Below are 23,127 nucleotides of genomic sequence, written 5' to 3'. Positions count from 1 at the left end.
TATAGAAGTTTATTTGAAAAGAGATTTAAAAAAGATTAACTATAATTTATAAATGATGATAAAAATATTTATTATGAATATTTGTTATGAGTTTATAATATCTTTAACATTATCATTATGAATTAATATTCATATTGTATATTAGATTACATTTATTTTCCCAATTAAAGTTATAATGAATATTCATTACCTAGCAAATGTTGAATATTCATATATTATAATGTGATGCCTATTCATGATATAGGATATTCATATCTGATTATAATGAATATTCAAATTAGAATATAATGAATATTCATGTTTCCTATAACAAATGATATTGATAGTTCTGTCATGGTCAGTGGTACAAATCATAAAAATAGGTATTATGCACATTACATTTATTTTCCCTATTAAAGTTCAAATGAATATTCATTTATTATCTAGAAAATATTGAATATTCATTTAATGTATTATAATGATTGTTCATGACTAATGGATATTCATATTAGATAATGAATTTATTTCCATGTTTTCTGTCAATAATACGATTCTTAACAGTAGGTCACAGTGTTTATAACCAAAAATAATAAAAAAACTTATTTTATATGAAATTGAGTTATATATTGGAAATTAGTTATATAGATGTTTTAAATAACTTTTTTTTCATTTATTAAAAATATGACAAATATGTGCATTAATATGTCAAATGTTTTATATAGAAATAGTAGTGTATGCATTTGTTTATGAGTTGCAACATAAAAATGTAAGTGGAACATTATTATACACATACTAATGTATCTTTTACTACCAGTCTCTCTGTTACCATAAAAGCCTGCCTGCCATGTATTCCCAATTTCGCATCAGTTGTGTGTTCGAGTAAATAATCTATTTTATCGCCAAAATTAAATTTAATTGCAAAATAGAGAAACTATTTTATAGTTATATTTTATTCTATTATTATTATATTATGCATTTTTAGAAAATGGATAAAAAAAATGACCAAAATTACCCAGATTTTGTTTTAACTCAATAGTGAGTTACAGGGACCAGCAGGATTTATTATTATTTATTTTACTCATACCATGCTGGAATATCTTATTCTAATTCCACCATGCTCATCCTATAACATGTACATAAAACTGATTTCTTATTTTAATACTTAAGACCCATTTACACTAGAACGATAACGATCGACGTTAAATAGATAAACATACATTTTTCTTACATAAAACAAAGGAAAGGTTTTTCGCTCTAGAACTATAGAATAATAATCAAATGACGTCATGATTAATAAAAACAATAAAATCTTTGTACTGTATTGTCACGATATTATTGCTCTTATCAATCATGACGTCATTTGATTGGACGTGTGAAAATATTATTTTCATCAAAGGAAGCATAGATGGTTATCCTATAGTTAGGATTTTTTTATTTATGTATGAAAAATGCATATTTATTTATGTATAAATGGGCCTTTAGTACATTTTTTCTCATTACATTAACTATCTTCTGAAATTTCTTGTGTTTTGAAAAACACTAAATATATGCCTATGTTTGTTAGGACCTTGACTCATGTCATTAGATTTAAGTTTGTACCTTTTAATTCATGTCTGCTTTTTTTAAAGTAATTTTCACTTATTTATTGAGAGTATTACTGTTGAACCTTAGTATGCTTATAATAATGTGACAGAAAAGATGTTTTGTTTATTTAGAATTCTATGTTTATGAAATTAAAATGTGTGTGTGTGTAATCGGCCAACATTTTTTTAAAGATCATTTATGCTCAAATGTTTATGTTGATTTTCCTTTTTTTTTTTTAGAAATTTGTTTTATTATTTTTGTTTATGTTTGTCAAAATATATAATTCACAATTAGTATACTATGTTTGAAATATTTCAAATTTAAACTGAAAATGAAATGAAGTTGTCATTTGTTTGTGTTACTTTTCCATTTATAGATTAATTATTTACTAGGTAAATCTACAGTATATTATTATTTTTCATTAATCAGATTACAGTATCTGAAGTATCTGTTCCTATAAAAATACTATAAAATGAATATTTGATATCACTTGATCTAAATAGTGTATATGGTTGATTCCTAATCTCCTTGGCGCCAACTGCTGTAAACCTCTATCTTTATTGACAGGTTGAACTGTTTAAATACTGTATATTTGGGAATTTAATGTTTGAACGAACATGTACAAGAATGAAAAATATTAATAATTTTGATTTGTATATTCATATTTAAATGTCCACAGTAAAAATACAATGATTTAAGTTGCAGTATCCAAAATACATTAGAATAAATAGTTGATATCACTTTAGATTGTTTATTCTTAATTTCCTTGAAGAACAAAGCCCCTTTCTACATCCAGATCTTTAGTCTCCTAATAATAAGCATCCGTCAAGTATCGAATCCAGTTCACAACCGTAAATCAGTGTCAGAAAACTAATTGGCAGAGTACTGTACTTAAAATTAGGTATTTGTGGGATTAGAATAAGAAGTATAGCTCTGTTGTGTGGTATGATACTATAACCCTATAAGCAAAACACATTTATCATTTAGAAAAATCTCCATAGATGAGCTTGCTTGATCAAAATGAGCACATTATTCCCTTTAATTAGCTTGATTTACACACAGATATGTGTAGGTTTAAGCTTAAGTTTATTTAGTTCTACAAAGAATTTCATTTGGTTTTTTTGTGTTACAAGTAAGGTTCAACTTTAATCTAAAGTGACATGAACATTTGTTGCTAATGTAAAATGTGGCAAGGCAAGTTGCAAAAAAATAACATTAGCATACTGGTTGAATGTATAGTCTGTTACTTCATGGTTTTCTCTGCATTATGCATCCATCTATATTATATAACACCTAAATAAATTCCTGTCATTTGATTGGACGATTGTGGGTCACATGTCGTGCAATAGTACACACTATTAAACGATTCGTTAAACATTGTATATTATGACACTACACTCTATGAAACCTATCAGAATTTCCTCAAATTCTTTCCTAATTTTAAATGTATTCTGGAACCAAACACTAGTGTGTTTTTGGATAGTTTATTTAACTATGTCTGAATTACAGAAGAATGTGATAATTCCATGTAGATGTAAGTTTAAAATAGTCTTCCAGACAGAGGCAATGAGAACAGTATACATAACCATTCCAGTTTAGAATTTTAAGTCTGACATCAATCATGATGGTTGATTATTAACATTCAATCTAAGCTCTGTGCCCATATATGGACATGATGATGTCATATCACTACCATATTTGGGCATATCACTACCATATTTGGGTCAAACTAGTTTGATAGTGTAGACAGAGCTTTATATTCTTGGAAGGATTGCATGCTAAAAATAAACAATGCCTAAACGCCAGTTTATACAATGGAAGATAATGATCAATGGGATAAATAGATAAATAAGGTTTCATCCTAGAACTTAGCAACCTTTATACTGTAATATTGTTGTAATATTTTCAAAAATCCAATCAAATGATGTCATGATCAATAAGAATAATATAATCATTTCATATGAAGTTTATTATTTAATTGATCATGATGTCATGACTTTATTATTGTAGTATCCTATAGTTCTAGGATGGAAACTTTTCTAATTTCTTTCGTTGTTTGTAGGAAAAATGTGTATTTATCTATTTATTGTCGATCATTTTCGTCCGTTTTTCTGAAGGGCCTTAACACTGTAAATACCCTAGTTAAAGTTATCTCAAACTAACAATGTCACTGTGTTATAGAACAACCAGTTATTTAATTAAAACACCAGACAGTTGTGGTAATATACAGAGGGTCCTTAAATTTTCTTGAAAATAACATACCTGAAAATGTTTTAAGTTACTCAACAGGGTGTTTGTGTTTCACCAGTGGTCTTTAAGTTTTAACATTTGTGTTCCAGGGTATTTTAGTGGACTAACTGTATGGTAACCAGGTGTTTTATGTTAATTTGCCAGTAGAATGTTATCTATACCAAACACATACATTTTTATACTACCCTACCTTTTATTTATCAGATTTTAGAAATAAAAACCAGTACTATTGTTAATTGCAAATTCAATAGACTATTTTTACTTCATACATTCAATATCATTTTTGACATAAGAGTTGTTGTTTTTACGGAAATCTTTGAATAATTCTAACTGTAAAGAGCGAACGAAACGAGTCACAGATGCAATGTTATAAGATTGGAAATTTCAATTTTATGGGGTTCTTTTTGGTGTATCTTTTAGAAACAGAGCACCTCTTTTTAGACGCCCCTATTAAGGGGACATCAAACAAACGAGGGCCAGTGTTGTGACACTACAGCCAACCCTATTCAGGGGACACCTCTATTAATATAAAACTTTGTTAGGTTCTAAACAATGAATAGGGGTACTGTACTTCTGTATGAAATCAAATATCTGCCTCCCCCTCCCCCATGCCTTTCAATTTCAATCCATGTTCTGTTGGGATGTGATTACAAATTACATTATACAGTAGAACCCCTATTAAGATGACACTTTTCCATGAAAAAGTAAAAGTATATGTTTTGACTTGTACGACCAACCCCTATTAAAGTCACAATTTGGGTCTCAAAGGTGTCCTCTTAATTCTACTGCATTTAACTTTGCATTGTGATTCACACTTTTCGTTCTGTACCATCACCATCATCACGTATCAAACCCCAGACCTAAACCACTCTATGCTCTCTACCAAACAATACATATCACATTAAAAAGACAGATGCACAAATAAAATAATTGGTGTAATTGTGGCATGCAAAACCAACTAGATACTCAATGTTTATCCAGTTGTAAATACTGTATTACTTTGTATACGTTTTTAATTTTTGACCAAAAGAAATGTTTGTTTAGAAAGTGTATAGTGTATTCCCTATGCAATGTTCAAAATGTATTATGTATTTGTAATAGGTTTTTATTAAGCAATTGAAAACAATGTTCATCATTATCAATGCTTTTTAGTTTTTGAAAAAATATAGTTAAAACATTGTGTGTACCTAAAATTTATTGTAATCATAAAAATACATTGCTTTCTAGGCAAGTTGCGTAAATAGTATAATTAATTTGTATTTTATCACAATTTATTTAATTGTGATGATAATTGCATCACAATTAAATTAATTGGCAAAACTCTAGATACTGCTATAAAATTGAGTTTATAATTGTTTATTGTTCATCAATTTTCTTCTGAAGTTTTCTTCCAAATTTAAAATTCTCACTCAACTAGCTTGCAACAACATTTTCTAATACCTGTACTTATAAAGAAACTGGTTTAATTTAAATAAAATATCTGTTGTGATTGTAATGAAAATTTAGATGTTATGTAAATTCGTAATTAAAATGTGTTAAAGCTATTAATTGAAAATAATTCATTCATCTGTATAGCTACTGTAATGAAAACATTTTCTATTTTTGATAATTTTCACGTTGTTGGGTTTGTTTTCAATTATAATGGAAATGCTTAGTCTCTGTTTGTAGATACGCTATTAAATCTCCGTTCACACTGTGGTAAACAAGTGTTTATTTCAATATTTTGTTTTCATGTGTTTACTGATGGTTGGGTGACTTTTCCCTCCAATTCTCTGTCCACACTGTGGTAAACAATTGTTTATTTCCATTTTTTTCGTTTTCATGCGTTTACAAATGGTTGGTGCATCCTATTGGCGTCCATCCCGTGTAGTGGCTCTATTTCTACTATGAAGGGGAGTTTGGATACAAAACAATAACACCACATTCTTGTATTTACACATTATTTAATTGCAAATACTGTATACTACAGGTTTATGCTGAATACAAACCAATGTTGAATGTTAACATCCAGTGATATATCATTTTCCTGTAATGTCCAGCAAATGTTGTTAGTAATTGTTCAGGGACCATCTCAAAACATTACTATAAACGTTAACTTCTTTAATACACATATTCACTTTTAAAGTTTATAAATAATGTCATACAGTCTACTAATTGTTATATAATTTTTTTTTAATGATTTAATGTTTTTTAATTGTCCAAATACACAAGCTCCACAGCTTATAAACTTCAGACCCAACTTTATCCATCTCCAAGTTTACAGTAGACCTCGGCAATATCCTGTATCACACAAACTGGAAGGTTCCATTGGGTGGATAACGATGATTTCAATGTCTGTTTGGCTTATAGTAACTCTTCATTCTGGAGCAGGTAGTCTTGGTATCACAGGAAGTATTAAATTTCCAAATGATGAATCCTGGGTCACATAGTATGCAAATGAATTTGATTGGGCATGCTGTAAAAATTAAAATATATTAATAATAATATTAATTCTCTTCTATACTAAAACAATAACATCAACATTTAGATTATTCGACCATCGCATTTAAAGCTATTAAAATGTACTCTGATACACCTTAAGCTCTGTCTACACTATCAAACTTTATGTGACAAAAAAGGTGATGTGCCCATATATGGACACGATCATGTCATATCACTACCATATTTGGGCACATCACATTTCAACATAAAGTTTGATAGTGTACATGATCATCACCTGTAAAGCTTGTTTTTGTTGCATAGCTGAATGATGGGCTTCAGATGGATCTCTTGTTGCCTAATTAAAATAAAATTACTACATGGTTATAGAACAAAACCAACCCAATAATGTAAAGCTCTGTCTACACTATCAAACTGTATGTCACAAAAAGTGTGATATGCCCAAATATAGTAGTGATATGCCCAAATATGGTAATGATATGACATCATCATGTCCATATATGGGCACATCACATTTTTTTTTGTCACATAAAGTTTGATAGTGTAGGACAGAGTCCTGATTCAACATTTCCATCTTGTAGGATCATCAATAATGATCTAATAACGATTAAAACATTGAATATCCGGACTTTCCTCTCATTTAACTTACTCTATCTTTTTAAAACATAATCAGTGCATCTATTTGTTTATAAATTGATTAATTTAGAAGTATTCTTTATTAGTACAGTAAAATGTGTTGAGATGTTTTCATATGTTGAAATCTAGTTGAGACGTACCATTGACCTGGCCGGATAATTAACCTTTCCCTGGTTAGAAGGTACACTACTTGCAGTAGTACTTCCACTGAAACAAAATATAAAAACAAAACAATTATTCATTTTTATTTATTATCAATTTATTGTGGGCATAACAATAAATATAACAAAACAAGTATGGTAGTGCAAAGGAAGATAAGGATAAATTTAAGGTACTGTAACATATTGCAATTAGAAATAAATAGCATAGTTTATTAGTACATCCCCATCCATATACATACCCGCCGGTGTTTGTAAGTGGTCCCTGCATCATCCGCATCTTTTTCATTCTTAAATTCTCCAATATCGTTAAATTCTGTTGTTCTGTTTGTAAATTAAGAGATTCAGTAAGACTGATAATTGAAAGGACATCAACCATGCCTGGCTAGGCCTAGTCAACAATGACACTATATAATTATATCCCTATATATGATCATGATGTGCCTGCCCAGCTAGCTAGAGGCTGCTCCTATCCTATATATATCCCAGCTAGAGAGGCCTAGCCGCCTGGCCCTAGTTTCCGGCCCGTAGTTAATTATTAGAGTAGGCTGGGCCTTCCTAAGCCTAGCCTAGTACTAGGCCTAGGCCTAGGGCTAGAAATTAATTTTTTTATAGATTTCAATCCAATATATCTAAAATAATAGAATGCAAAATCCGTCTTTTAAAATAACCTTGGCCTCCACTTGGACTAGGAGTAGACATATTTATTTTAGAATTTCTAAAAAAATGTGATGTGTAGAGAATAACTTTTTGTGTTTACAAAGTACGCCCTCTTTAGTAAACTCGTTGAAGGAACGACCGCGGGGTGTTTAGAGTATACACAGTCAACTTACAATTTTGTCTAGTTGGCCGTATCAATATGGCGGACGGTGATATGGCAGGCGGCGATCAAAACAGAGATGGTTTTAAAGATCCTTTGAGGATGCCATCGTATGATGAGGACGAAGACGAAGAAGTAGACATTGTGGTAAATTGATTACGATTCTTCTAGAAAATGTCATTGTTTAATTTTTAGGCTAGGCTTAACTACTTGCTTGGTTGGCTACACTATAAAATAAGGCTAGCCTAGGCTAGGCCTAGGCCTAGGCCCTCCATATAGGCTAGAGGGCAGTTCTAGCTAGGTAATTAGGAGTAGGCCTAGCAGTGCAGTGCACATATGTAAACTCAGACAATTCTGATTGGTTGGTTAAAATGCTTATGTAATGCGCAATATGAAAGTATGCAAGTGGGCAGCGGTAAGTATTTTCTTGCGCAATTTGAAATTCCACAAGGATTTTTTCCACAATTTCAAGTTTTTAAATTTTTTTTACTCATCATTTGCCTAGAGAGAGATGGGTTTTTTTTTAGGTTTTGATAGATCTCCTAAATTAGAGACATTTACTTGCTGTTGATGTCTGCTTCATAACAGCAAGGCTAACCTAAGTTTGGTACAATACTAAGCGTAGGTACTTGGCTGGTGGTTCAATTTTACCTTTTCTCTTAGAATTTCAGTCGGAAAACACCACCAGGAGGCACTGAGAGTGATGCAGCATCAACAAAAGCTCTTGCAGGTTCAATCAAAGTTGATACAGATTCAGATGCCAAGGATTTATTTGTAACTGTTGATAATCGTGAAAAACATTCGGGAAACTTTGATGTGTACATTACATACAGAGTAACGACTAAGGTCAGGCTTGTAAAAGTGTTGGCTTGTAATTAATAGGGTTCTCGACACACATAGCTAAAGTCTTTTGTAAAACTTTGGCACGTGCAGATCGATTTGTTTATAAAGTGGGTGGAGCTTACATGTTGCATTTTATGATAGCGTTAAAGTTAACGTTTACTTGCTTGTGGCGAAAACTCCCAAATAACTTAATTTTTACTTAACGCAACATACTGTACAATAGTACATTGGGGGTAGAGTTCTTTTACATTAATACACATACAAGTTAAGCAATCTAAGATAGGTAGAACAATGAATCCATACAAAGCGCCATTAATCGTTGTAAATAATGTGTGTTTTATATACTGTTAAAAATGTACTGTATGGGTTTAATATTTTGTTTAATGATTTAAATAATAATAATGTTATCTGCCATTTATAGCCCTTGGGTATTTTTATATATTCTTTTTTCTTGGTTTAAACATCAATCCAATTTTTAATTTCTTCATTGTCCTTTATTATTATTGATAACTAAACTTGATTGTGTTTCCGTAGACAACAAGAAGCTGTTTTGACAATTGTGAATTTTCTGTAAGAAGACGTTTCCAAGATTTCGTATGGCTTCGTCAAAAGCTCACACAGGCACATCCAACTCATTTTATACCCGTAAGTTTTGTCTACTGTATATATATCTAAACCTATTTTCAACCACTACCAAATGTCTTCAAATATCTAATTTTAAGATTTCAGTAGAACTCCTCCTTTTGGTATGTTCCTGTATAAAGGAGGCACTCTGTTGGGTCCCAAATGTGTCCCATTGGTTCTACTGTATATTATCCCAAATTGGCTTAAACACTGTGTTTAATTTAACCCATTACTATCAGCAGTTGTACAAGATCAGCATGTCATATTTATTACATGGATTGTGGTTTCTGGAGTTTGCCATGGTCACTACCTGCCACCTTCATTTTCAACTAGCACCCACCCTACCCTAAGAAGCCTATTTAGATTTGCCTTGTAATGTTTATAATAATGTAATGTAATGCCTTGTAAATTTTATAATTAATAATTTTTTAATTCATTTTTTCCAGCCATTACCTGAAAAAACAAATATACGTCTTTCCCGTTTTAGCACCGAATTCTTGGACATGCGAGAAACGGCTTTAAATTCATTTTTGAATAGAATCGCTGAACATGCAACATTGTCATTCAATGATAGTTTCCAGATTTTTCTAACGGCTAAGGCATGGGTAAAATTATTTGTTTTCTACTACCAAACTACTAAATACTATCTCTATATTCTTACAGATTTTGTACTTGCATGTTTTGTACTGTAATAACCTTTTTTCAAAGTAGACTTAAGAAGGTATATCTCAATACATTTAACTCTTCCAAAACCATGCAAACTTGAACACTGTTCAACTGACCATACACATTTGGACTGACCATACACCCTTGATTGGACTGATCATACACATTTAGACGGCCATACACCCTAAGACTGACCATACTTCTTTGGTCTGGCCATACACCCTTGATTGGACTGACCATACTTCCTTGATTGGACTGAACCAAAATATCTGGTTTTCCAAAATTTGGGATTTTGGAGCTTTGAAAAAATTCTGATTTTGGTAGAGTTATCTGTATTTTAGATTTAGCAGTACTAACTGTATGCTGTAACAATTACTCAGAACACGTTAATAGTAATGTGTGTGAAAGCCTATTAAATATTTACTATTTTATGTATAGGAACTTGAAACACATAGAAGATATGCAAAAGGTCTTGTAAGCCGTGTTGGAACTTCAGTCAAGACTACAGCTGAATCTTATCGCCTTAGAAATCGCAGTCCAGAGTTCACGACTATGGCGGATTACGTTGACCAGTTTGGGCAAAAGATGGCATCAGTAGATAGAATTTCACAGCGGATTTTTAAAGAACAAATTGGTGTGTGTAAATGTTAATTAATTGAACTGAATAAAATTGAGTTGATTTTCTTTGATTTCTAGACATTTCCCTAAAGTTATATTATTTATTATATTATTTAGGCATATTCTCAAGCACTATCAATAATAAATATGTTCACTGTCCCAATGACAATTGATTCACAAAGCAGGCATCATATTTTATCATATTTTTTTCAAAATAAGTTAAATTCCATGTTATTTTCACTTTCTTTATTGTTTATGAACCAGTTTATAGAGGGTTTATGTTTTGATCAGAATTACTAATTTAGTAAAAAGCTAATTATATTTTAGCTTTAAAAATTTGATTATTTTTGTTCTAAAATTTAAATATTATAAGCATGATACCTTGTTATGTACTGTAGAATTTATGATATTGAGATGGATTATTATTTTTTTTTTTTGGTATGAGTAAAATTAATATTCATAAATGCAATATAGAAAATCATTACTTAAAGATGTATTGTCACCTAAAAAAAACATGAAAAAGGAAGGTTAATAAAAGAAGACTTTGAATATATCATTTTGCAGTTTTAATAAAATTAATCACTTTGAAAAAAAAACTACAAGCAAAAAAGAAAAAATAAACGGTTAAATTTTACCAAAAACCCATTGACTTATAGCCATTTTTTGCTTTAAAATACAGGTTTTTCAGGTAAACAATTTTTTTTTCAAAGTGACTAATTAATGTGACATTAAAATGACATGTTCAACAACAAAAATGTAAAAAAAATATTTTTTTTTTTTTCGATTATAAACACACTCCTAATTTAGTCTAAATATTGACTAATCCCAATCCCTAATTTTCACCATATTTTTTCCACAGACCCCTGGGACTATACCCTGTCAAATACAGTATAATAATATTTTCCTTTTCTGATTATTTCTTTTCAGAGTATCAAACCGATATTGAGTCATTTGCTCCAGCCTTTGAACTTTGGTCAGACTCGGAGACAGATGTCAGTGATATATTACATAGCATAGCAACATGCCTTGAGAAATGTGCAGAAACTACTAAAACTGAGGTGATAGTTTATCATTACTACAAAGTCGTTTAGTATTCATTCACAAAATGTCTTATTTGACTGTGTCATATTATTTAATTGTATGGACAATTTAATAAAAGGCAAACATATATTAGTATTATATATGTTTATAGTAGAAAGCCTGGAAAATGCTACATGAAACTGGGATGAAAATGAACCTATTTTATACATTTATCTCTGGTCAAAGTTCAATGTCAAACAATGGTTATCTTGTCAAATATAATAACATCAAACTCTTGTGAATTGTAGTGCGCCCTCTGTAGTTATTATTTCCATATAGTATTTTAAAAGTAAATACTATTATGTCAACAAATATCAACAATCATTTTAAATGTTTGTGTTATTGATGCAAGCTAATTATTTTTCAAACATCAATTGTTGTTGTGATCCTATCCCCAAAAGGTGATTAAAAGTATATAATGAAACAATGTTCCTTGAAATAACAAGTGGCAATATATGTTATACTATGACCAATCCCTATTAAGGGGACACTGTTCTGTCCTAAAATTGTCACCTTCAGGGGTTCTACTGGTTTTTTTCTTTGCAATGCATTATGTGTATACATCATTCACAGAAGTACAGCATATATTTTTATTTTTTTCTCCCAACTTTTATGGGTTTTTTTTTTCAGAATGTAACTCAGATGGATGAATTTGCACCTGTGTCAAAAGAGTATGTTTTATATGCTGATGCAATGAAAGTAAGAATTTTAAAAAAGCCAAATAAAAAAATATACTTGATAAGCGTTAACCTCTGAATAAATTTTAGGGGAGGAATGTACTATATTTTGATAGGTCATTGACATTTTTTTTAAATCAGGGGAGGGTTGTGACGCTTAACAAGTATTTTTTCAGCCTTATTCATTTCTAAGCTTTATGTAGCAAACAGCAAACCAGTAGTACATCTTATACAGTGGTTATTTTATAATTTTAAAGTTAAAAAAATATGATTTTCCTGTGTGAGGAATAATAATATAAATAGCATCTGGTTTTTTTTAATAAATATAGATTTTATTTAATAGTAAAATCACTTTGAACCCATTTAGCATTATTCCTTCATTATGTTATTTAAAATTATAATTATTTGACTGCATCCTCGTTTGTAGATCATATAAGTGTTATTCAATCTACTTGATATGATATGCACCATTATAGATTGTATACATCATCATTATAAAGGTGTTTCATCAAATAAACTGAAATGACTTCTAGATAGTAAATGTGGAATCTATTATCATTTAATGAGCTAATAGATTTTCTAAAATAAACTGTAATTCACTTTGCATTTTAGAATAGCATACCAAATTTCGTAGATGATGACTTAATATATTTTTAAAAATTGAATCATTTATGACGATAGTGTGTATTTTATTTCTTGGAATATATGTATTATTTCATAATTGGAATTGATTAGTGAAATTCTTTTCGATTTTTTTATGTAGTGTTGGGTAGATTTACTGGAAACAACTGGTCGGTTTTCATTTAGTTTCACAAGTCATTTGTTAATACAGTATTTTTAGTCATCTTGGAGCCAGTGCTTAGCACCCCAATACAGAACTTGTGTCGGGAATAGTTTCGCCAGTGTACTAGCATAGCAAAAAGCTATACAAAACAATCTTATTGCTACACATTTCTGAAATTGTGTAGTAAAAAATACAAAACAAAACTGTGTTTCTCGACTCAAAAATCAGTTTGATTAGCAATATTGCTTAACAAAATGTTAAAATGAATTTTGTCCCTGTGTGTACAGTAGAACCTCTGTTTTACGTACCCTGATTTTATGTTCCCTGGATTTTACGTACGCATTAAATGACTGTCATCATTTTTAGTAATTTAATACATAATTAAAACTGTTGTATGTTATTTTCGCACACTGAGGATGCGATTTAACATTAACAAACCACAAAGACATGGCTGTGATACAAGCCACATACATGCATTCCCTCTACACAGTGGCGACTCTTTTAATTGATGAGACAAGCCACATACATGCATTCCCTCTACACAGTGCACAAAGGCATGGCTGTGATACAATGCCACATACATGCATTCCCTCTACACAGCGGCGACTCTTTTAATTGATAGAAAATACAAAATTTAAGGTCAGCCTGGATTTTACGAATCCTATGTTTTACATACTTCTCTCAGTCCTGTGCCTTACGTCTCTCGGTCCTGTGCCGTACGTCTCTCGGTCCTGTGCCGTACGTCTCTCAGTCCCGTGCCGTACGTCTCTCAGTCCCGTGCCATACATCTTTCGGTCCCGTGCCATAAGTCTCTCAGTCCTGTGCCTTACGTCTCTTGGTCCTGTGCCGTACGTCTCTCAGTCCCGTGCCATACATCTCTCGGTCCCGTGCCATAAGTCTCTCAGTCCTGTGCCTTACGTCTCTTGGTCCTGTGCCGTACGTCTCTCAGTCCCGTGCCATACATCTCTCGGTCCCGTGCCATAAGTCTCTCGGTCCTGTGCCGTAAGTAAAATGTAGGTTCTACTGTACTCTAATATAATTGGATTTTCTCTAGTGGTGGTAACTATGATAATGAAATTGCTTACGTATAATAGACATTACATACAACATTTATTTACAGTTTTTAATCATTTTTGCAGAATGTACTTAAAAAGAGAGATGCAATTCAAATGGAATATGAACAGTGCCTGGATGAGCTGAATCGAAAGAAAAACGAACGAGAACATGTGAGTAGCATACTCTGACATTTTATATTTGACCTCACTTTCTTTCTAGGTCAAACATTTTTTTTGTTTGATGTCATCTCAATAGCAACCATTCATCAATATGCAAATGATATGTAAATGAATGTAGATTGATCCAGTTTAGTACGCTATGCATGTTAGTTATTAGACAGTTATTCCATAATGTAGATGGTGAATTAGATTTTTTTAATTTCACAAAGTACTAAGTTTGACAGTTTTGTTATCATCAATTTTCGTTTATAATTATTCATAATACAACAATGAATTAAAATCTATATATATCGCATGCATTTAAACATTGATTGTAATCTGTATACACTGACAACTGTATGTAGTACTTATTTAGTAAATGTCTTGTACTACTCTAATCATGTAGGTGTGCATGCTGATATTTGTTAATTTATCATCAACAACTGATTACTGAAGTAAGTTACTGAGGTACTGCAGTAATAACTGTCACGACACAATGTGTTAGATCACATTTTATTTAATACATTTATTTCTTAATAAAATAAAAAGAAACCATGTTTAAGTCAAGAAAGGTAGAACCCAGAACTGCCTATGTACACATTCTCATGAGACCAAGCTATTCTTTTAGATTTAATACCAATACCAGATTTTCTCTCCTCCTAGACCTAGATTGTAATCTGTATACACTGACAACTGTATGTAGTACTTATTTAGTAAATGTCTTGTACTACTCTAATCATGTAGGTGTGCATGCTGATATTTGTTAATTTATCATCAACAACTGATTACTGAAGTAAGTTACTGAGGTACTGCAGTAATAACTGTCACGACACAATGTGTTAGATCACATTTTATTTAATACATTTATTTCTTAATAAAATAAAAAGAAACCATGTTTAAGTCAAGAAAGGTAGAACCCAGAACTGCCTATGTACACATTCTCATGAGACCAAGCTATTCTTTTAGATTTAATACCAATACCAGATTTTCTCTCCTCCTAGACCTACTTGATGTGTAGTAATTGTCTATCACACAGTATACATTTCCCCTCAGCCACTTTTTGTCAGTTTCCAATCTATGGATACATTTCTTTTTAACGCCTAATCAAAATTGTTTATATTGTTGTTAACTCTTCCCCTATTTTTTCCCCTATTCATTCAAACCTTGACAGTACTATATCAAACTTTTTTTTGCTTGGATTGAGATGGTAATTGCATGTACAGTAATTTATGACTTAATATCAATTTTTGAAAGGTGTCTTGTCTAATTGATTTAATCAATCAACATATCAATCTATATAAATTTCCAGGAATTATACAGTATTACAAATTTTTTGTTAAATGTCATCTCAATGCGCTGTGGACTTACACTTGTTAGATTTTTCAACTACATGCTTCTCCCCTAAGGGTTGCGTCATGTAGGTGCTACCAACTACAACGCTATTTTTCATCTGTCCACGACAGTGGCTATGCAATTGATAGATACCATCTATTGTAAGAACAAAGATGTACTAGGTTCTTTAAAGTGCACTTGAGCATTATGTGTACACGGGACCTACGGTTTATAAGTCCTAATCCGAGAAGATTCATTCTACGACCAGATACATGGAACGAGTGAGCCTCGAACCCTTGCCATAAGGCTATGCATTATGGTTCCACTGTCTTAACAACTTGGCCACACACTTGTCAACAATGTAATAATAGAAATATGAAGTAAAAATATTAAATTCTATACTGTCATTTTCCATTAAGCAGCATATCACATTGCAGCTGCCACAGACAATCACAACTACAGTATGGGCTACAGTGTTACTGGAATCAGTTGCTATGATTCTACAAATGATAATGCTTAGTCTATCAATCATTGGCAGTTTTTGTGTTTTTTATTTTACAAAAAAAAACATGAATTATTTATATCATGAATCATAACATGACAATAAGATTTATTTGTAACTAAAGCAAATACAAAGCTGAATATGAAATTAAATATGTTCTAGATGATTACTGCAATAAAAATGTGTTGCTGTCATACCCAAAACGCTTACCTGTGTATTGTTTTGCCAGCTACCTTTGATGTGAGCAAGATATTGATAGATTTAAAATGTGTTTTAAATAATGCATGACTGTTGTTCAGAGTTGTATTTCGTTTGTTAAGTTCAGTTATATTTTTAACTATTTTTATTTAATTTATTCATAATTTTGTAACATTATTGATTTCATTCTATCTTTGTTTAAGTGAAAAATTGTATAGTTTACGCTAACATATAACAATTTGAATTTATTGGGAAACGTAGTAGTACATATAAAAAGCCTACCCTGCTAAGAGTGCTTATTCAGGTCATGGTCAGGCAGAGTTATCCCAGCATATATTTTAAATCGGCCAATATTAATTATCATTTTGATGAATAAGAAGAAAGGAAAACTGTGTGGCAAAACATTGTTGTGAGCTAAGCCTACATTGTTTACTACCATTTCTGCTGGTCTCTAGTTTGAAAAGGGAGTTCAGGAAAAAGGAAGAGACCCCTACAATTCTGCTGGCTACAGGCTTGCTGCTGATTAGAGTACAATTCCACATGGGTTACACAATGCTGGGTCTTCTCCAGTCTCTATTTTAGCTGTAAAATACTGCATTAGATTGTAGTTGGTAGAACACTCCTTGAGATAATGTTCTCCTTTAAACTCTTTAGGTGAAGATTACAGATCAGAATTACTCATTTGCAGCTTTTATGGGCCGAGATCCAACAGAGGTCAAAGAAGAGAAAAGTAGTAAGCTTGACACACAGATAGCAAAGGTACATCATCCACAATCTCCAAGTGATAATTGCCATAACACATTAAGTTCTCTTCTTCATACTTCTCATCTTCATTATCATCGTCATCATCATGACATCATCAGCATCATCATCATTGTTATCAGCATCATCATTTTTATCACAAAAAGATGACTGCCATTATCATCACTATTTTGATGATAGTGATCATTACCACCATAAACAGTCCCATCACAGTATCACTATCATCATATACAATCATCACCAATTACTGAAATTATCATTATGATTATGTCAGTTACAGGGCTTGTTTCCAATCAAAATTAAAGAACAAATTGAATACTATATTTTGAAGATAAAAAAAAGATTAAAAAGCACAAAAATCTCAATTGTTACCTGTCTGTATTGTCAAAATCATTTTTAAAACAGCTTCTGTTTTTCAACGCAAACGAGGTCTCGAGTTGACCTCATCTCTGAAGTTCATTGAATGGCCGCGAACTAATCTTGGTGAATCGTAATGATGACATTACAAACCATGAACAGCCACAAAATGAGAAATTGGTTTTTATTTCGAGTCAAAATTAGTTTAAAATGTGATCGTTGTTTATAAACAGACTACCAATAACAATTTTGGCAAACATTAGTATATGGAGTTTTTTATTTATTACAGGCCCATAGCTACTGCCACTATTTCAACATTGTCCTCGTGAACAATATATTACACAGAATTAGAAATAGATTCTAAAATACAGTAAAAATATAATTTTAAGAGATTTCTTTAGTTATTAAAGTATCATCTTCATCATCATCATATTAGTATCTACCCTTTATTCTTTTAAAATGATAATATTATTGATCGTAACAAGGTCAAATTACTAATAGTAATCATAATGATTTATATTTTTATTTGTTTAAATACTTGTTATTGTCAATAGAATAATACTATATTATTTATTTAGTATAATATTAATAATTTAACATTTGATAGGTATTGTAGTATTGATAATGAAAATTCACTTCATTTTTTCAATTTAAATGCTTTGTCTTCACCTCAAATCGCATGTTTTATTAGCTTTATACACATTTTCACATTCATTTTTTTATATTTTAATTTTTCTAATAATGATCGATCTTTGTTGGTTTTTTTACAATTCATCCTTACAATAACCATACTTATTAATGCCTTTATAATACAACTTAATTAACAAATTATTAATCAATTATGGATATTTTATAATAATGTTCTTTTTGCAGCTCTGTAAAAATTGTGTGCAAAAAGATATTTAATGTCTTGATAGTACCGTATAGTCTCTCCCCCCTCCCCCTTAGAACATGTAATTTGGCTGACTTTGATCGGGGAGACCCTGGTTCAAACAAATGATTGGTAAGCATTTCATGTAAAAACTCATCTGAACTGGTTAGAGACTACATTCAGACCAAAAGTCAATACTGGTACTATGTTTGTAAAAAAATAAAAATAAATATACCTTCATGGTCAGACATAAAGTAGGGGGTGGGATTAGACCCGAAGTGGGATTATCCCGAGGATATATGGTACTTTAAATTGACATAAAGTATCGACTATAAAGTGTTGACAACTTAGGACACTTTTGGTTCACTAACACTAAAGATGCCAAACTTTACCAGAACATGTTTTGTTGATAAAGATAAAGGGTTAAAAAAAGTCAAGGACATCTTAAAATTGACAGATTCCTACTGAATTAGCTCAACATTTCTCCTATAACACAAAAATTTAAATAATTTTTTTCTATTGAAAATGAAAAATTAGTAATTAATATTTCTAATAACTTGATTGTTATGTCATCATCAGAGGTATTGGTGATGTCATAATCTCTTTTACTTTACAAATAGATTTAATATTTAATATTAAAATAAAGAAACATATGAAAGATGCTACTTCATAATGGATAGTTCGAGAAATCATAATAAATATTTGAATTCTACAGTGAAAATTATAATATGAATATTTGATAAATGTAGTGGGAAAGGTATAACTGACGTCACCTGCGTTAATGAATTTTGATTGTACTTTTGGCTAGTTGTTTGAATTCAAATCAGATCTTGTCAAAACGTGAGATAATTATCGGTTAATTTTTTTGTAGAAAAATCAGTTAAACCCCGATTCCATAGGAACTATTATATCGATTAATTTTTATCGGATAATTTTTGGCTGCTGAAACAAGGCCTATTATGATCAATTTTTGCAACTAAAACCACAAAACAAAATTCTTTAGTATTTTGTAACAAATCATGTCATGTCAAAGAAAAAATTAAAGAACCTGCTTGATGGTGTCCGAGTTGAACATGACATCATCTGTTAGTGTTTATATTAAGATAATCATCTACTAAATAAATAAATAAAAGAGGCTAGACACTCTTAAAAGAATACATTCAACAAAGCATAATGTTTAACTTGCGGAAAATGTATAGTACAAGAAAAGGTCACAGAGGCATGAATTATGTCATCTACTAAATAAAACATTAAAATTACACTTGATTAATTTCAGCATTATTTATTACATTATCTATTCACAAGCTCACATTAACATGGAATAGGTCAAAGGTCAAGAAATTATTTAGAATATATTTTATTTCCCTTATTAAGGTGAAACATTGTACAATTTATTATTAGGTTAAATTATGATTATAAATTGTTATTATCTATTTAGCTTCAAAAACAATTGGAGGTATTAAATGATCGTACAGAGGTAGCGAACGCCGACTTAAAAGCTGATATGGATCGATGGCATAAAATCAAAAGAAAAGATATTAAAGGACTTTTTGTCAATTGGGCAGAAAGGAGGACTAACTATTATGAATCGGTAAAAATATATTTCTTTTTACATACATAGTTGTGTCATCATGTTTGTAATATACAAACTTATGATGGTTATAGGTTTTGCAGATGATTGGAATAAAATATTTGCCAAAACATCTATTGATCAATCAATATTAATAAGACTGTTTTTTGGGTTTTTTTTGCCGTTTTAATGTTTTTCGTAGATTAAACTTGATTCATAAAGCCCTGGAATTCCAATTTCCTTCTGTAGTACTGATAATGTTGATTGTACAGGATGTCCCATTACATTATGCAATATCTCATGTTTATAATAATTTCTTCCATCTGGGATGACATCTTAAATAAATCATTTCCCTGTAGTATCACACTTTCTATTATACATACTTGATGTGATTCACTTTCTATATGTCTGTAATTTTAAACCATTTCCATTAGAAATTGTCATATAACATCATTATAATTTTGAGGCTTTCAATTTTCAGTGCCTTTCTGCGTGGGAAGAAGTGATCAAGACATTACAGAGTAAGAAGCAAGAGGATCATATAGACACGCCAGACTCAAATGAACCAGCGAGTGAAACAAGCGATCCTGAGATACTGGAGTACCCTGTACAAAACTCTTAGAAGCATATTTGGCAATAGACACTCTACAAAATATATTTATTATATAAATACATCTTAAACAGTTTTGTCATTCGGTTGTTTTATAAACAATTTTCATATATAATATAAAACTTGGTATGAAATAAATAATCCCACCCCACCTTCTGTCACACCTAGGCCATGCCTCACCCACCCCTTCTTTCTCTCCCATCTACCCATTCTCTTCCCATCTACCCATTATCTCTCCAATCCCCTTTTCTACCACCTTCTTCTATTGCCATTTTCATCTCACACCATGTATTTAGTAGTGATATCACATATTTTCAACTTACTAGAGCTGAAATTATGAGTCAGTGAGAAATATTATAGACTCTGCCCAATAATATTGAGTAATCATGCATAAATACTAAACCTGGTATTCCTTACAAAAGCCCCATTAATAATTTAAAAATCATTTTCAGGCTACAAAATATTCTTACATGCTTTTTCCTAGGTCTATAAATATATTTTTTTGTTTTTTGAAATTGACAGAATCAATGCATAGTATAATTTTCTCAAGTATTATGTCTTTAATCATTCCTTTTATTTTGAAAAAACTTGAAATACAGTACTTGAAGTTGGCAAACTGATTATAGAATAGTATTACAAGAAGATTTAATTTGGGCATGTGATCGTGGGTTCGAATCCAACGCTCGTCACATTATTGTATCCTTAAGAAAGGTATATTACTTACGTTTGCCTCTCTCCATCCAGGTGTACAAATGGGTACCTGGTAAGGTCAAGACACAATTTTGCGCTGATTAATAGCTGCATTATGAGAGTATATTTCCATATATTAGGCGCTTTATAAATCCAGGATATTATTATTATATCTATGGTAGGCACTGCTCTGTTGCTAAAGTACCACAGAGTTTTAATCAATACATTATTATACATATGCATGTACAGTATATTACTGTATTTTGATCCTGAAGAACAACATCAACAACAGTGCCTTTAGTATTTTTTTGTTGGTCAGCAACCTAAACTAAAACAAACTATAAACAGTATTGCTGCATCAACTACTCTTCACCTTTACTATGAGATCATTGTTGGTGTTTGTGATCAGTTTATATATATATATATTTGGCATGAACATATATGAAATATTTACAATAATGTGATTATTATATCGTTGTCAAACTTTTTTTTTCTTGATCTCAGATTTTTATAAAAAAAACTTATTTTTCCTAAATAAAATTGTGTTACCATTGAACAGTTGATATAATAAATTGGGATAAATAAATATGTCATAATAATAAAATAATAGGGGAGTGATTTCAATCCTCTCTGGTATTATTATTAGAAACAATATTGTAAGTGTTCCAACCAAATTCTAGTAAAATGTTCAAATAGCTTAAATTCCAATATAAGTATGTTATATAATTCACAACATGTTAATGAGTAACAGCAGTGTGGGGTACTTTATGGGGGTTTCTGTTTGTCACTTGTCCTTGTTGTGTTGTGGTACTGTAACAAATAAACAAACAGAATTCTCTAATGGTTTATACAAGACTTGTAATTGTTAAGCCATATCAATATGTTTGTGTGATTAAATTGAGTAAACTCTCCCAATACCAGACTTTCTGAAATCGGAACTCTCCCAATATCTGACTTTCTAAAAATCGAAAACTCTCCCAAAACCAGACTTTTCTTAAGGTCCAAAAGGTTCAACATTCTTTTTTACCATTTATTTACCACAATTCCAGACATATTAGCCCAACCCTGAGGGTATCCGGTATTGGGAGTGTTGACTGTTCTTGGAAGAATAACCACTTTTGTTAAATCTATGTTTGCTCCATCATCAAACTAATTATTGAACCACTTGGCGTAGAGTTGATCTTACCATCTCCCTGATCTTACAGAAATTGTTGACATTTAAGAAATTGTTGTAAATAGATAACTTTTTACTAATCACGAAATAAAATCATTCTCTACACTTTGTATTTGTATATATTTTAAAACTGAATTTATATTGAACATAATTAAGGGCTGTTTGGGGAGAATTTTATTTTTTAATCACTAATCCTTTTTTATTGGACATTCCTCTACTGATATATATATACTACGTATTTTGTTTCGTCCTTGATTGCTATTTGCTAATCAACATTTCTTTTAATTATTCATTAAATTAGGAAGCTACGTAATCATTTTAGTATAAATATTTAATTTTTATGTAATGTAAAAAACTTGTTGAATGACTTTGATCGTTTAAGTTTACTATTTGTTTACTATCCATCATAAAACTCAACTACCAAATTAAACTATAGTTTATTGAGAAATATTGTTCATATACTAATGATAGTTGATAAGGCAGAGGATAAGATTAATCGGGGGTTGGCCCAGAGCCATATATTGACCATTGCTAATGCAGGGTTTGACCATTGACCTATATTTTATTTTGCAAATAACATATCTTTAAAGTAGTTATTGATATCAATTGAATTTGTTAATCAAGGTGCTTTTATGTTATTAAACTCAATATAAGTTATAAATCAATAAATTAAAGATGAAGATACTGTA

At 30.8% G+C, this 23,127-nt stretch overlaps 2 protein-coding genes across 6 annotated transcripts; one reads left to right on the top strand and one right to left on the bottom strand.

Annotated features, from left to right (window-relative positions):
- Positions 1–5,652: 5,652 nt before the first annotated feature.
- On the bottom strand, positions 5,653–7,847 carry LOC144845861 (SOSS complex subunit C-like). 2 transcript variants are annotated; one of them, XM_078703336.1, is made up of 5 exons: positions 7,718–7,847; positions 7,289–7,370; positions 7,029–7,095; positions 6,530–6,589; positions 5,653–6,268 (listed from the first exon to the last, which is right to left on the bottom strand). In XM_078703336.1, the coding sequence occupies exons 1-5, from the start codon at positions 7,746–7,748 to the stop codon at positions 6,170–6,172; spliced, it is 339 nt and encodes a 112-aa protein (XP_078559462.1). In that variant the 5' UTR covers positions 7,749–7,847; the 3' UTR covers positions 5,653–6,169. The 2 variants fall into 2 exon arrangements, with proteins under 2 accessions (XP_078559462.1, XP_078559463.1); XM_078703337.1 differs by having other exon boundaries at positions 7,289–7,372; positions 7,662–7,757.
- Positions 7,848–7,875: 28 nt separating this feature from the next.
- LOC144845854 (sorting nexin-7-like) lies at positions 7,876–23,127 on the top strand. Of its 4 annotated transcripts, XR_013612601.1 has the most exons (12): positions 7,876–8,013; positions 8,530–8,712; positions 9,244–9,354; positions 9,780–9,938; positions 10,438–10,633; positions 11,545–11,675; positions 12,328–12,396; positions 14,298–14,384; positions 17,059–17,163; positions 19,833–19,985; positions 20,446–21,507; positions 21,540–23,127. XR_013612601.1 is itself a non-coding variant. In XM_078703323.1 (11 exons), exons 1-11 carry the CDS (start codon positions 7,906–7,908, stop codon positions 20,584–20,586), a joined length of 1,437 nt encoding a protein of 478 aa, XP_078559449.1. In that variant the 5' UTR covers positions 7,876–7,905; the 3' UTR covers positions 20,587–23,127. The 4 variants fall into 4 exon arrangements, 3 of the variants coding, with proteins under 3 accessions (XP_078559449.1, XP_078559448.1, XP_078559450.1); XM_078703323.1 differs by having other exon boundaries at positions 9,780–9,932; positions 20,446–23,127; XM_078703322.1 differs by having other exon boundaries at positions 20,446–23,127.

The sequence above is a fragment of the Antedon bifida genome, chromosome 6 (genome assembly GCF_963402885.1).
Source record: "Antedon bifida chromosome 6, ecAntBifi1.1, whole genome shotgun sequence".
NCBI lineage: Eukaryota > Metazoa > Echinodermata > Crinoidea > Comatulida > Antedonidae > Antedon > Antedon bifida.
This window is presented reverse-complemented; position numbering and strand designations above follow the sequence as displayed.

Coding starts and splice junctions, on each gene's coding strand:
- LOC144845861 (XM_078703336.1), bottom strand. CDS start 7,748: ATGTCTACTCCTAGTCCAAGTGGAGGCCAAG. Junction 7,096..7,288: donor CCACTTACAAACACCGGCGG/GTATGTATATGG, acceptor ATTTTGTTTCAG/TGGAAGTACTACTGCAAGTA. Junction 6,269..6,529: donor AACAAAAACAAGCTTTACAG/GTGATGATCATG, acceptor TAATTTTTACAG/CATGCCCAATCAAATTCATT.
- LOC144845854 (XM_078703322.1), top strand. CDS start 7,906: ATGGCGGACGGTGATATGGCAGGCGGCGATCAAAACAGAGATGGTTTT. Junction 10,634..11,544: donor GATTTTTAAAGAACAAATTG/GTGTGTGTAAAT, acceptor ATTTCTTTTCAG/AGTATCAAACCGATATTGAG. Junction 19,986..20,445: donor GGACTAACTATTATGAATCG/GTAAAAATATAT, acceptor TTCAATTTTCAG/TGCCTTTCTGCGTGGGAAGA.